This window comes from Rhinatrema bivittatum, chromosome 12 (assembly GCF_901001135.1).
Source record: "Rhinatrema bivittatum chromosome 12, aRhiBiv1.1, whole genome shotgun sequence".
Lineage (NCBI taxonomy): Eukaryota > Metazoa > Chordata > Amphibia > Gymnophiona > Rhinatrematidae > Rhinatrema > Rhinatrema bivittatum.
This window is the reverse complement of record NC_042626.1, coordinates 86,943,551-86,957,922: the sequence shown is the minus strand read 5'-3', so window position 1 is coordinate 86,957,922 and position 14,372 is coordinate 86,943,551. Positions and strand designations below refer to the sequence as shown.

At 34.8% G+C, this 14,372-nt stretch overlaps 2 protein-coding genes across 3 annotated transcripts; both read left to right on the top strand.

Annotated features, from left to right (window-relative positions):
• The first annotated feature begins 210 nt into the window (after positions 1-210).
• On the top strand, positions 211-5,819 carry HOXB9 (homeobox B9). The gene is made up of 2 exons (XM_029573965.1): positions 211-868; positions 3,174-5,819. The coding sequence occupies exons 1-2, from the start codon at positions 358-360 to the stop codon at positions 3,407-3,409; spliced, it is 747 nt and encodes a 248-aa protein (XP_029429825.1). The 5' UTR covers positions 211-357; the 3' UTR covers positions 3,410-5,819.
• A 5,089-nt stretch (positions 5,820-10,908) lies between these two features.
• HOXB8 (homeobox B8) lies at positions 10,909-13,264 on the top strand. Of its 2 annotated transcripts, none has more exons than XM_029572948.1 (2): positions 10,909-11,642; positions 12,210-13,264. In XM_029572948.1, exons 1-2 carry the CDS (start codon positions 11,222-11,224, stop codon positions 12,512-12,514), a joined length of 726 nt encoding a protein of 241 aa, XP_029428808.1. In that variant the 5' UTR covers positions 10,909-11,221; the 3' UTR covers positions 12,515-13,264. The 2 variants fall into 2 exon arrangements, with proteins under 2 accessions (XP_029428808.1, XP_029428807.1); XM_029572947.1 differs by having other exon boundaries at positions 10,914-11,642; positions 12,207-13,264.
• The last annotated feature ends 1,108 nt before the right edge of the window (positions 13,265-14,372 follow it).

Here is a 14,372-nt window from a genome sequence, read left to right as displayed (position 1 = left end):
GCCTGCTAGGTTTTTTTTAATGCTGCAGAAGCAAAGCATGACCGATATTGTAGCCTGCACGTCTGCTCTTGGTTTCTCGAGCACTGACGTTTTGCAACATAAAACAATTCCTGCTTGATATGGAATGCAGTGAGGATGACAGCACTGCGCAGCCCCTTCGCTCGATTGATTTACGCCTTACTGACGCTTTATCAGGCACACGAAAAAAGTTTGACCAATCATTTTGCAAGGAGCTCACAACACAGCAGTCCAACTGTACTTTGTTGGCTAGGAAGTTGAGAGAGGCTAGAGTACAAATCTAGATCTGTCCTACATATTTTTCCCTTCAATGAACCGTGCTTTGTATGATGTCTGACAATGTCCATTTCTGGAACTCTTAGCAATTATTATGTCGACTCCATTATAAGTCATGAGAGTGAAGAATCGCCTTCAGTCAAGTTTTCATCTGGGCAATATACAAATTCTCGGCAGCCTGGGCACAGTGAGCACCTAGAATTCCCATCCTGTAGTTTTCAGTCCAAACCTCCAGTTTTCAGCGCTTCATGGACTCCTTTGAATGCACATCCTTCGGGTCCCATTCCTTCGGTTTATCATCCTTACATTCAGCATCAGAGCGTCTCCTCTGCAGAGAGCAGGTACCTTCGGAGCTGGCTGGAGCCAGTGCCCAGGACAGAGCCCTTACCCGGGCAAGGATCAGTGAAAGCAGAGCCGCTGCTGGCTCAGTCCGGGGAGATCCAGAAACAGGGAACCCAGGAGTACAATTTAGAAAGTTCTGCTGGAAGGGGAGGAATCGTGTCTAATCAAAGGCCCAGCTACGAGGACAATAAAGTTTGTGAAGGAAGCGAAGACAAAGACAGGCCAGATCAAAGTAAGTTATAAAAGTGAGGAAGTAAACAGTATAAAGCTTCGGAGAGCAATAAAAGCAGAACAATATAATGGAAGTTTAAAATCCTGCTTTAACGCAAGATCAGAACATACTGGAGCAGAAGAGGAAGAAAATGCCAGTGTCTGTGTATGCTAAAATCCTTTTGGGAAAATGATAGAAATGAAACCAATATTAATATAAGAGCTAGATTAGTAGTTATCTTTTACTTTTATATTTGTCTTATTTGCGTGTAGATTTAAAGGTAATTAAAAGTACATTTATTTGAAAAACATTTAATAAAAAAAAAGTAAACAAAAAGAAGGGAGGTCTGCATTTAATTTGCAAAAGGGAATTTTTCACATGCTGAGCTCCAAAAAGGATGCTCTGTTTCACCGCCCTTCTTTTCTTGTTTACTTTCTGATTATGAGTCTGACTGCTACTTTTACCGATTTGAGTCAACGCTGTCAGAGAACAAGGCATGCAAAGAAACAGAATTCGTCCGGTAATTAGCAATGTCACCTTTTCTTTCTGTTTGTAAGATGACTCGTGCATCCTGGTAAAAGTAATCATTTGCCATTTGCCACCCCTGTGCTAGAAATCAAAAGCCGTTGCGGAAATATACCTCCTTGTTACACTCTGCGACTTGACTCCTGTGCCAGCTTCTCAGCGTCCATTTACCTGAGCTTGGCTACAAAAGAAAACGATTGTAATCACATTCCAAGAAAGAAGTGGACACCTGCGATATGGAATTTAAAAAAAAAAGTCTTCATTGATAGCTTTTCAGGCAACATCTAGCATCTAGAGGCAAAAATATTTCCTAAAAGAGAATTGTAATCATATTTAGAATATGCGGGTATAAATCATATTTTTTTTTGTAGAATTATCCCTTTTCATAAAAATAATCTTTTATTCTTCACAATTGCAGCTTTAAAATTATAGTGTGCAAAACAAACCCATATTCTGTTGTGTTGGTCAGAGGTCCAGGCACACTACATGATAAAGGGAAGGATTTGGGAAATTAAATATGTAAGTTGAAATCAACCACAAGATTCCTGTGCTGAAGCAGAAATTATTAGCAGGAACGCCCATCAGTGTGATAACGATCTGATCTCTGTGGATTGTGGTTGAGAGATATTTTGTTTTTATAATAGTTTTTGTTTACAGGAATATTGATAAATTGCCAAAGCGTTGAAGGGTAGGAAAAAAGAGAAAAAAATCAGTGTTAATATGGATGACTAAATATACTTCAAACATGATTTTACAAGATATTATTATATTTGCAATGAAGCGATTATAATGCCTTTGCAATTTCACATGTAGATTTCTTAATTTCGGAATATCTTAATTTCCAGAATACATATTTTTAATTAAAGTACAGATAAATAATACAACAAAATAACAATAGAAGAAAGCAAATCAAGAGGAACTGTTTTCTTGTGTAAAATGTGAATGTTTATGGAAGACACAAAGATCTCACCGAACAGATATTTCATGAAGAAGAACTATGCCATTCATGATAGGTACCAGTATTAACAGTATCAATTATTAACAGTGCTCTTCCTTTTTAATATTTAATTATAATGCATACTGTATCAAGTCAATTAGATTAAGGAAGTAGCCGTGCAAATATTTAGGACTCAGTGCTTGCCGTTGGAGATTAAATATTCCGTCATTTCATTTATCTATATAGGAAATAACTAGTGATATTTTTATAATGCTTCTTTTATTTGATGTATTATCTGATTTATCTTATTTCATGAACTACACATAATCTACATTTTTCTTTTTTTGTTTGTTCTTCAGATTTTAGTAACCACTGGGCTATCCCAGTAATTTTTTCAGGACACTACTAAATATTCTATGAATTTATGAACACATATTTTGCAGCACTTATTAAATTAAAGAGATGGAACCAGGCTAGTCACTGCTGTGAATATCTGAGGTACATTATTATTTCTGACAGATTTACATTGTTATTTCATTAGGTCAAATTGTAGATTCAGAAAATATAATAAGCTGCAGTGTTTAAAGATATGGACAGGGCATTAATAGTCACCTTTGCAGAAGGGATATGTTTTTCTATGATCTGCACTCAAGTATAGGGATGTGCACCTTATACTAAATATATGAAAATATAATACACATTACACACCCACTCATACATGAATACAGATCTTGTTTATCTCAGACCATTTATTATACATGTGTAATTATTTTAATTTCTTAATACATTATTAAAGTATTGACTAAAAGGATTTTGGAAACCCGTCAGGATTCACGGTATTGATTTTGCTGCCTTTTTTTTTAGCCAATCCTGCTGCCAATTGGTTACATGCCCGTTCCTCCAGAAAAAAAAGATGTCCTTACAGTAAATATCAGACCCTGGAACTGGAGAAGGAGTTCTTATTCAATATGTACCTGACCAGGGACCGGAGGCACGAAGTGGCCAGACTTCTCAACCTGAGTGAAAGACAAGTCAAAATCTGGTTTCAGAATCGAAGAATGAAAATGAAGAAAATGAACAAGGAACAGGGAAAAGAATAGGACCACATAGAAAAAGCTACCCCACCCACCCTACACAAACCCTTTTCTCTTTTACAACTTACTGTATTTATGTGTGGTAGCTGCTGAAAAGAAATACTAATTGCAAATAAATATGAGTTTCTATATTTTGCATGCCAGATTTTGGAAAGATGTGTTTACTTATTGCCAATTAGAATGCTGATAACGTGAAGCTGCCTATCTTGTTTAGAAGACATTTTTCTTTTGTTTACTTTTATTAGACTGTATAGATCTGCTGTCCTGTCTTTCATTTCCACTAGGAGGTTATTATTGGTGAGCAGCTTGTACCTGAAGAAAAACTGTCACATGTTAGGGGCTCAGTTTTCAAAGGAATTTTACCATAGATATAAAATGGGGGGAAACGTTTTTGAAAATAGGTGCCCAAAATAGCGCCATCTATGTCGCGCACATTTGTCTTTCCACTAAAATACTAACAATCGTTCTTACCACTTTGAAGTGGACAAACTCTAAGCAATTTGATTCCATTAGTGTAACATGCTTGTAATACAGGTTGTATTATAGAATTAAATTATTTTAAGAGCAACAACTTTTTCAAACCAACTATTTCACAGATAAATTAAATGCAGTCCCAAAAAAATCATGTTGATACTTTTGTACTGGACCCTTTAATCAGGGTTGTAATTCTTTCGCACAATAAAACAAGCTGTTACTCACTTTGTTAATTTAGATTTTAGAGAAAAAAGTATCAAAAGCCATTTTCTAGTTTTAAAAAGTCTACTAGTAAAAGAAGAAAAAGGTAAGGCTGTCTTATTAGTGCTAATCTATTTATAATTTATTGTGAAACGATTTTTCATGAACTTTAGATTGTTACAGAGATCAAAGTGCCAAGTGTTTGTACATTTTTCTATTGTTTTCCTGAGAACTTTATACTTGAATGTTTTGGTATAATCTTTTAGTTTTATTCACATGTTTTACATTTTGAACTTTGTTTACATTTGAAAAAAATGACATACAATGTTATGTTTATTTTCACATTAAAATGAATATTGTTATTGGTTGAGTGACAAAATAATGTTGTTATTACGGTTGTTATTATTGTCTTGCACTGATTTTTTGGAAAGAGCTGCTGCTAGGTCTTATTCATTTTATTTTCCTTTGTCCTCAGTTCCATTATTTTGCACATCGCCTTCTTTCTTGTCCCTAAATTCTTGCACCATCCATCTAGAGGGCTTTCCTCAATTTACCATTTAGAATAATTTACCAAAGTATGGATATAAAAACAATTATACATTATAGTAAGATTGTAGGATTTGCTTTCTCAAAAATACAATGGTGCTCTTATTTTATGTTTTGCAAAAATCATTACCAATATCAAAATAAACACCAGCCACTCAAACTCCATTTATCCTTCTATGAATATGTGTTTTAAGGAGACATTGTCTTCTTTTCTTTAAATGAATATAAAGTAATGAAATTGCCATGTTACATAATATCAGATTACATCCAATATTTCACTTGAGGAAGAAACCATGAAAAATAGAATTTAATAGAATACATTTATGAAAAAAGTTTATAATGGATTTGGGAGCCTTCATTTCAGAAGTACTTTGAATGGACACTGAATCTGAATGAGGTCATTGTAAAATGGGCTTGTAAGAATTATCAAATTTTGTATCACTCTTCATAGCAGTTGATGTTTTCAAGGCTACTCTAATTTCTGAGCTCTCTGTTGTAGAAAGATCAGAAGCAAAAAGATTTACACAAATGAGTTTTGTGTTATAACTAAAAAAATAAAAAAGTAAAACAAAAAAACAATTTTGCAATTTAGATTAAACTATGTGTACCAAAAAGGTGCATACTATTTCTGCTATTTTATGAAATAGCTAAAAAACAAAAAGAGGGTGATTGTAGCCTTGCTGCTAGTTGGCATAATTGGGTCAAAAGTTAAAATTTCAACTATCTGATTTCAATTAAAGCCATATTTATTCAATGTGTCCACAATATGAAACATGGATTTAGACATATTTTGTCGTTTATTATGTCACACTATGTAAAATATATTTTCATATTTGTATTCATGATTTTATTACACTGATAGAACAGCACATTCTACAACATAGACTATAGGCTACTCACTGAAATATATAACATTCCCTGGTAAGTAGGGTGTAACATATCCAATATATGACATCATGACCTGATGTACAGATATATATTTTAATAGAAATAATACTGTATAAATATATATAAATAAATACTTGCAGATAGAGTTATTTTAATTTGTATTTATGTGGTGTGAAAACTCTTTTTAGTTTAATGTGAGCCATGTCATATGTTTTATGAAACAATATACCAGTATCTTTCAACATACTAATCTCAGTCCAAGGTTCATTTTCTTTACAGAAGAACTAAAATAATACTCTTAAAAATTCTGTCTCCTGCTTAGCAATGAGAAATATTGAAAATATTGTTACTTTTATTATTGTTATTATTATACTTCTTTAAGAACATAAATATTTGGCTGCTTTTTTTATCATAACATTTAATAGCATAAAATAAAAATCTGATTTAGAAAAGTAAAGATATGCTATTTTTATAAATTATAATTTAATCTAAACCACTGGGGGTTTCTGCATATTATTTGTATATGTTTTAATTTGTTCATTAAGTATGTTGTAAAACTTTAAGTTTTATGGAAGTTAATATGAATCCTTTCGCGTTTTAATATTTAATTCGTTTTGGTAAAGCACTTTACTAAATTCTTTTTCATTGACAATGTTCTTCCCTTGATTTGTTTGGGATCTTTCTGTCTACTGCATCATTAAGCTTTATCAATTCCTTTCTTTGCTGCCAGCATTCAATAAGTGGTTGGTGGAGAGGGAGTTATTTTGGAGGGAGTATTTCTAAGTAAATTTAAAACGCTAAAAGTAAGCGATTTTCAACAAAGGAGACAGAAACAAATATAAAATCTTACTGCAGATTCTACTTTCTTTTTCAAATACTCAGTAAACAGTCGATATGATTCCCTATCCACAATGATTTGATATATCTATGGTAGGATAAATTATGCATTTAAAAAAATGGCAAGCAAAATCTGTGTTTGAGATAAAATTATTCCAAGATTAGCTTTGAGATGTAATACAAAATAGTGATTTCCCCCCACCCACCCACCAAAGGCAACAGATTTCCTATGGTGTCCTCTTTTAGGCAATACTGTGAATGGAAAACAAAGGAGAGATGCTGGAGCTTGGATGTGAAGGAGGAGATGGGAAGTAACTTGTCATAAAGAAGAAAATTCAGTGCAGTGTGCTGCAATAAAATAATATGACCGCTATAAAACTTTATAGGGTATAAATTTTTGAAGGTTAAGGAACTAAACGGCTGTAAAGCAAACAGAGCAAGAAAAATTTCAGAACCTGCTAAATTACTTGACTTGAGAATGGGAACTAAAAGTGTAAATACTACTCTATACCTAAACAAAAATAATTATGATGACAAAAAAGAAAAAAGAAAAAGAATCAAGGAGTTTAATGTATTCTTCTTTTGCAGATGCCGTAAAAATACAGCGCTGGAGAATCATTCCTTTGTTCTTTTTCCTTAACAATTCCAGGCGACCGGAATCCAAACCTTATAAACTCACCACAACATTAAAAAAAAAAAAAAAAAAAAGTTCAGGCGAGACGTCTGGAATTGAGGGTCTTGATCTGCTTACACCCCTGCAAGAGGCACTGCCCTCCTCGCGTCAACAGAATGCCCAGTTCTTTAGTCTCGGAAATTGAAACAATTGTTGTGTCTTTAAAAAAATCTCTCATTTTCCTTTTTATTACCACTAAATGGTAAATGGTAGGAGCGTTCTGCAAGGATTGTGAAACAGGAGTTATTACGTTCTAGTTACAAAATTTCATGATCCGTTTCTTGAATGTAAGACTCTTTCTCTTTCAAATAATGCAGCTTTTTTTTTCTCTTTCTCTTTATGTGTGTTCTCGCTTTTGAGAAGATGATGGCTGTTTGAGGAATCAATAGATGGCGCTGTTGCTCCATGTTAGACTGCTCTTCCAATTTCTTGATGTTTGTTTCATAGTATCTTGCTTGTGTTAGAAATAATAAAGACTGCCTTTCAGCGTCACAACTGACAAATATAATCTACAGTTAATGCTGAATATTCCGTCGCTCATTAATGCTGTGTATATGTGCACAAAATATAAATATATGAATATTGCACTTCTCTTGTATTTCAAACATAAATTATGTCAGTCGAAGTAAATTAATGCTCTTCAATTGGAATTGTTTATTTTTATATAAATAGATAAGGAGACATATTACATTTTGAATGCTACCAAAATCACTTGAAAAATATTTGGTTCATTAAATATAAACCTTAGCATATATATATATAGATAGATAGATAGATAGATAGATATAAATCCATTTTTCGAGATTTTATCTATTATTAAATGTAATTGTACAAAGTATTTCTTTTATTGTGTGTTCCTGCATCAACAAACAGACATTTTGGCATTACGCTATCATATTTTCTTTGTTGAATTGTCCAGCATTTGAAGAACAGATTTCAGTCAAAAACTATGTGCAGTTCTTATGCTTTGAAAATAAATCGGTTCCGAAATCTATGGTTGATTTGGACTCCACTAAAAAAAAACTCAGTAGCATCAAGAATAAAATAGAGTTTGAAAATCCTGCAATCACTTTTTCAAATGTACATGTAAATGAGAACAAATATATAATAGGTTTTATTTATCAAAGATTGTCTTCCTTAGGCACGAGAGAGATTATTAATCAAGTGCTTACATTTAATGCTTCACCAAAAAATAGTGAATATGGAAATTGCGATTTTAGTATAAATGTAAACTTTTTAGTGATGTTTAAATGGTTTACATTTTTAACACACGTTCTTGGCATAACATTTTGCAACTAGCATATACAATTTAGGAAACTAAAATATATAAAAAATATTAAATTAATCTCTTTCATATGGGAAGCTTTCATGATAGATAATAGGTTCGTAGCATATTGCAGTACAATAGCAGGGAACTTGTTTCAATTTTATTTGTTGTTTTACAGTTAATTCTGGAATTGTAGTCATTTGCAGCGTTCACTCTTTACTATTTCAAGAAATCCATTATCAAGTACCTCCCTAATCAAGGAGTAATTTGAATTTATTTTTTCATAATCTTATTTGATTCCTCCTTTATAATTAATTTTAATGCAGAGTTTTCATGTACTAATCTGCATCAGATCATGTTTAAAACAATTCACACCTGACTGAAAATTCTGAAAAGAACTGAAATATGTAATTAAAAAAAATCCTTCAAGAATTACCTTTAGAACATATATGTAAAAAGTTAGCCTTTCTTTTATAATTATGTGCTTTTTTCCACTGGATATTTATAACTTAATTTTTCTCTGTCTCCTGAATTTGTAATGCAGTATCTGAATGATTTAAGATGAGTTAAGATCCATACTGTGATCCCGTTACAATGAATTCACTGTTCACAACAATATGCAGATATGCTCAGCTGTTTAATAGGCCTGCATCAGCTACATGGAGATAACTTTACTCTCTAACTCTTCCTAACTGTCACCAAATGCAATCTGTATTAACTATATCCAAATACACATTGCCAGATACTGCTTAAGCCCATAAAGTAGTAATGTGCACAAGGTGGCTCCCGGGGTTCTCAGGAACTTCTTGTTAAGTTATATTATGAAAACAAAGAGGGTTTCACTATGTAGAATAAAGCTGGAGAGAGCCCATTGAGAAGAAATTGGTAGGGTCACTGCTTAAAAGTTTAATTTCAGGCCTTTAAGCCCACAGTAACTCTGCTTGTTCAAGCGGTGAGGTCTTTCTTAATATTGTTGAACTTTTCTGCATGTTTATTCTTATCTGATCCTTAAACTCAAACTAATTATGTGTTGCTTAATTTACTATAGTGATCACTAGAATTTCTACAAAAATAGTATAGATTTTAATAATACAAATTGCAAATGTATTTTAGAGTCGCTGAAGACCTTACATCATAAATTACATGAAAGGGTGGCGAATGTTCTCATTGATAATAGGGCTGCTTGTTACTTGGTATAGTATAAAGATATTTGTACCTGCTCGTGTTCATCGGCAATATGTAGGTTTGTGGAAACTTTTCCATTTCCATTTAATGGTGAAGTAAGAGAAAATCAGTGTCTGATATCTAATGTATAATATGCAGAGTGTCAGGAAGCAATCTAAACTTACAGATGATTGCATAAGGCATCACAGTTTCAAATATAAAAATATTGCAAACCTGGATTTATTTTCTCCCGCTTGGCTTTTTTCTGCTGATAGGAGCTCTAAGGCTTTCCAAATTGAAAAGGGGTTTAGGTATCCAATATATATAGCTCCAGTAATATTTGCTAGCACAGAAATTATTTCTGAAAGGTTGACATACATCTTGTTAGTTTAAAAAATACCGAAACTGCTGAGTGTGATAAACGAAAACCCGAATCTATCCCCTTTGAGATTATATAAAACTGCAGTGTTTGCATGTTAGGGCAACTTTGTTCAGTTAGTTCTGAATGACAATAAAATAAAGTTTCTGTTTCTCTTTGAACTCTCCTTCTATTCCCTGCTTCCAGATCATATTCGGCAGATAAACACCAGTAAAAGGAAAGATTAGAAATTCCTGCTTTTAGAATAACTCCAGCATCATTTAATACCCAGCATAAAAAAAAACAAAAACCTTAGGTCGAAAAGAAGGCGGCCATGCCTAGTTTGTAATCATATCTTGCAGTCATATCCTTCCGGAAAACAAAAATCACAAAAATAGTCTACATCATCTGAAAAACTATAATCATTTTAATTCAATATTGACACCATCAAACATCTTGCAATAATGCAGAAGGCTCCAATCGAACCCTCTGTTTTATAGCAGTAGAGGAAGAAACTCGTAAAATCCTAACAGCTTTTATGTGATGCGGTATAAACAACAACAACATCCCCAGCTTTATTGCGTTTTATAGTTTGTTAAACAGTTTACAGCTTTTTTGGTTATTACAAATGCAATTCACTTCATATGATAGTTAAACCTTTATCAATAATAAGGAAATTGATCATTAAAATGTTAAATATGACCATCTCGTTTGTTTTAAAATATGTTTAGGATAAGAAGCTGTATGATTTGATAACTTGTATAAAAATACCAATTACATTTATAGGACCTTTTAAAACGAGTAGCAATTAAATCGTGTACTTTTACAGTTTTCCAAAGCGACCCTGACATTTAAAAAGGCTAAAACTGCCTCGTTAAAATTTTGAAATTAACGACTAAGTGCGCCTCTCCTTAATTTCCAGTACTCCTCAAAATCAATCTTTTGGGTGGTCTAGGTATTTGATTTGTTGTGAGGCAAGCGATATCTCATTAATGTAGGTAGTTAAACATATTTAATCCGTATATTCTCCCCCCTCCCCCCACTCCCTTTTTCTTTTTTATTCTCTCACACTCTCCCTTTCACAATCATGCAATGCGGAGTCCGTGTGGAGTAAAGGAAGCCAATAGGAGGAGGTTTTGGTAATAGATGCAAATGATCATGAAAAGACACTGCAAAATATGAAACAACTCATTTGCGGCGAAGTAAATCACAGAAAACTGTTTATGAACTGGCATCTCTTCTTGGAAATGTAAAGCGCGAACTCTTTAAGTGGTAATTTTTTTAGGAATTCAATATCATGCAGGCTTAGACTTTTGATTATACCTCCTTTTATATTCCTGGAAATCACAAACTCTTCTGCTAGCATCTTAGTTGTTTCTTTGCTTAATAGATCCTGTTTCCAAATATACAATGAGTTCTTATTTTGTCAATTCACTGTTCTCTAAATACAAAACTGGAGACTCTTTGCGCCCCAATTACTATGATTGCGGCTTTGCACAGGAGCTGGGTGGTAGACCCACAGTGGTGTATGGACCCAGTACCGCTGGAACCTTTCAACATCCGACACAAATTCAGGAGTTTTACCATGGAGCTTCTTCTCTCTCCACCTCCCCTTACCAACAGAATCCATGCGCTGTAACGTGTCATGGGGACCCAAGCAACTTCTATGGATACGATCCTTTGCAAAGGCAGAGCCTCTTCGGCAGCCAGGACTCAGACCTGGTACAATACACCGACTGCAAGCTGGCTTCCGGCGGTCTGGGGGATGAGGCAGAGAACTCAGAGCAAAGCCCCTCTCCTACGCAGCTCTTTCCCTGGATGAGACCGCAAGGTGAGGCAAAATGGGATGCGCTACCAATTAGAAAGGGCAGAGACTAGGCAGTTCCTGAATCCATAAAGCAACCCTTGTCTAGTACTTTTACTGTTTTATGGAGCTAAACTTCTGCACTTGTAAATTGCTTTATAGTTTAATTACCCTGAAGGATCTTTTCTTTTTGGTGATGGTCTTTGGCTTACAATGTGTATAGCTTCCCCCAGAGTTTATTGCACTTTTTTACAGATTAATTTTGCCTCATCTGCAGATACCACTTAACTCTGTAAGGCTAGTGTGTTGTAAGGAGCTCTTTGTAAGCTAAAGCGGCTTGTTGTTATTTATTATATATTCTGCAGCAGGTTCCATTTTCCTTCGCTTTCCTTTCACTGGTCCTTTGTGCCATGTTGCTTTCCTCGAATCCTCTTTTGTGAAAGTGAGCGTGAATATATATCTATATCTGGGGGAGAGCATGGAAGATATCTATCTCTCTAGCTGTGTGTGTGTGTGTGTGTGTGTGTGTGTATAATTCGGTGCCATTCCCCCTCTTTCATGCCGCTCTGTTGTCTCCTTGCGATCTCTCAGCAGCCGCCGGACGCAGGAGGGGCAGACAGACGTACAGCCGCTACCAGACCCTGGAACTAGAGAAGGAATTCCTCTTCAATCCCTACCTGACCCGCAAGCGACGCATCGAGGTGTCGCACGCCCTGGGACTAACAGAGAGACAGGTCAAAATCTGGTTCCAAAACAGGAGAATGAAATGGAAAAAGGAAAATAACAAGGACAAGTTCCCAAGCAGCAAATGTGAACAAGAGGAGTTAGAGAAACAGAAAATGGAAAGAGCGCAGGAGGTAGAGGAGGCAGGGGATGGACAAAAGGGCGACAAGAAGTAAAATAAAACAATAACTGAGAACTGCCAGGGCGCACTGATGTCTTTCAATTCCTAGTCTTACATTAAGAACTCTTTAATATAAGTGAAAAAAAACCCCCTAACTACCACACATTTTTGTTGAAAACAATATAGCTGTAAGCATCACTTTCACCAGTTGTTCTTTCACAATGAATTTCCCTTCAGGGTTATGCAAAAGAAGCCTGAAGTCTTTCGTTCCTTTGCCGATTCTTTCCTCGTGTTCGTGTGTCACACAATAGCTGATGTAAAGACATGACTGTGAATTTTTCTTTCTGGGAAATGTTTATTGACATTGCTTTCAATGCTAGAGAAGTTTTGTGAGATTTCATAGTGCACTTTTTACTTTCTGTGCTTACTGTGCTTACTGGGGATAGCTATCTCTGATAAAAACATCCCAACAACATGAAACTGCCTATTTATGCTCTAGTTCTTTCACTTTCACTCTTTTCCTCTTTTTTCTTTTTTCCTTCTACCTTTTTTATTTTTATTTTTTGAGATTTTGTCTTAAATGTTTCTCAGACTTTTGCTTTAGTTTAGCATGCGCACAGTGGAAAATACAGTTGTAAAGTGATCCTAGGTTTACTGTGAAAGGAATGTATACTGTATCTGTGAATTACTTTATTGGGCACTAATAATATATTTTGTTGTTCTTTATCACTTTGTTCTATTGTCTAAACCTGGAAGCGGCGGAAGAAAGAGTTACAATAAAGTTTACAAGCGGGAATCCGTGACATCACTCGTTTGCTCTGCTTCATTTCCTCCAAGACTACTTTCATAGCAGGGAAATAAAAGTCACTTGTGTCAGAATGCAGACATTGCTATCAAAGAAGCACTGCCTCTTAGAGAAACAGAAGATAGAGGAATTCTGTTTAGATTGAAAGCTGTTTAACCCAGCACTGGCTAAAACATGGACAAGAAACTGGGGGGGGGGGGGGGGGGGATCATGTTTTTCCAAACAGAGTGATTCCCGTTTAGGAGAATATGCACAAGTAATTTCCAGGTAACTTTTTAATGGCTAGCATTTTCTTGAATAATATCAGTCACTAAGATTCTGTAAAGCTTTCACGTTTTGGCATATTAGTAATTGTAGATTTTTGCAGCTGTGGGCGGCTGTAACACCAATCCCGCCTTGTCTTCCAGATCCCATAATAGAAAGACTGAAATGTGTTTATCGCTCCGTTGCAGAGCAGAGCAGAACTTGGGGATCAGTGACTGTTTCTTGCGATAAAAATGCAATACCATAAGAAGATTTTTGCTCGGTTAGGAAGGTTTCTTAAGCGAGACAGGTACCCTTTGGAGGTTGTGTTTGCTTTCTTCATTAGCAAGCAGCTGAGCAGAACGAGCACATGTACGCTAATTTACTCGTTGATTATTCCTAGACTGGTTCACAGGCTTTAACAAGTCTTTAAAACTAGAAAACCAAATGCCAGTTGACGTGCATTGCTTGTGGCATGGAATAAACTGACCAAGATGATTGGCATGGTACAGAGCGAGCATTAGGTATCAAGGGATCGTTTGTCTTTAGGGGGTCTGTAACTTCTACAAATAACAGAAAAATTATGTGCTGTCTTGAAAAAGTATGACAAACAGTGAAATCTTTGATAGGCAGGGAGAAATTTTAGACTAAATCAATAAAGGAATAAATAGGGTTGAGTTCATTTATTTCTTCCAGCAAACGCTGGAACTGAAAGCTGCTTTATCACCGACCTTTTCCTCTTAGTTGAAAACTGATTACAGGTTGCTTATCGACTCCAGTACAATTTCACCTTATAGCATAGATCTTTGAGGGTTATGTCACATCAATTATTTATCATATTTTATAAATCCAACAGTACTACAAT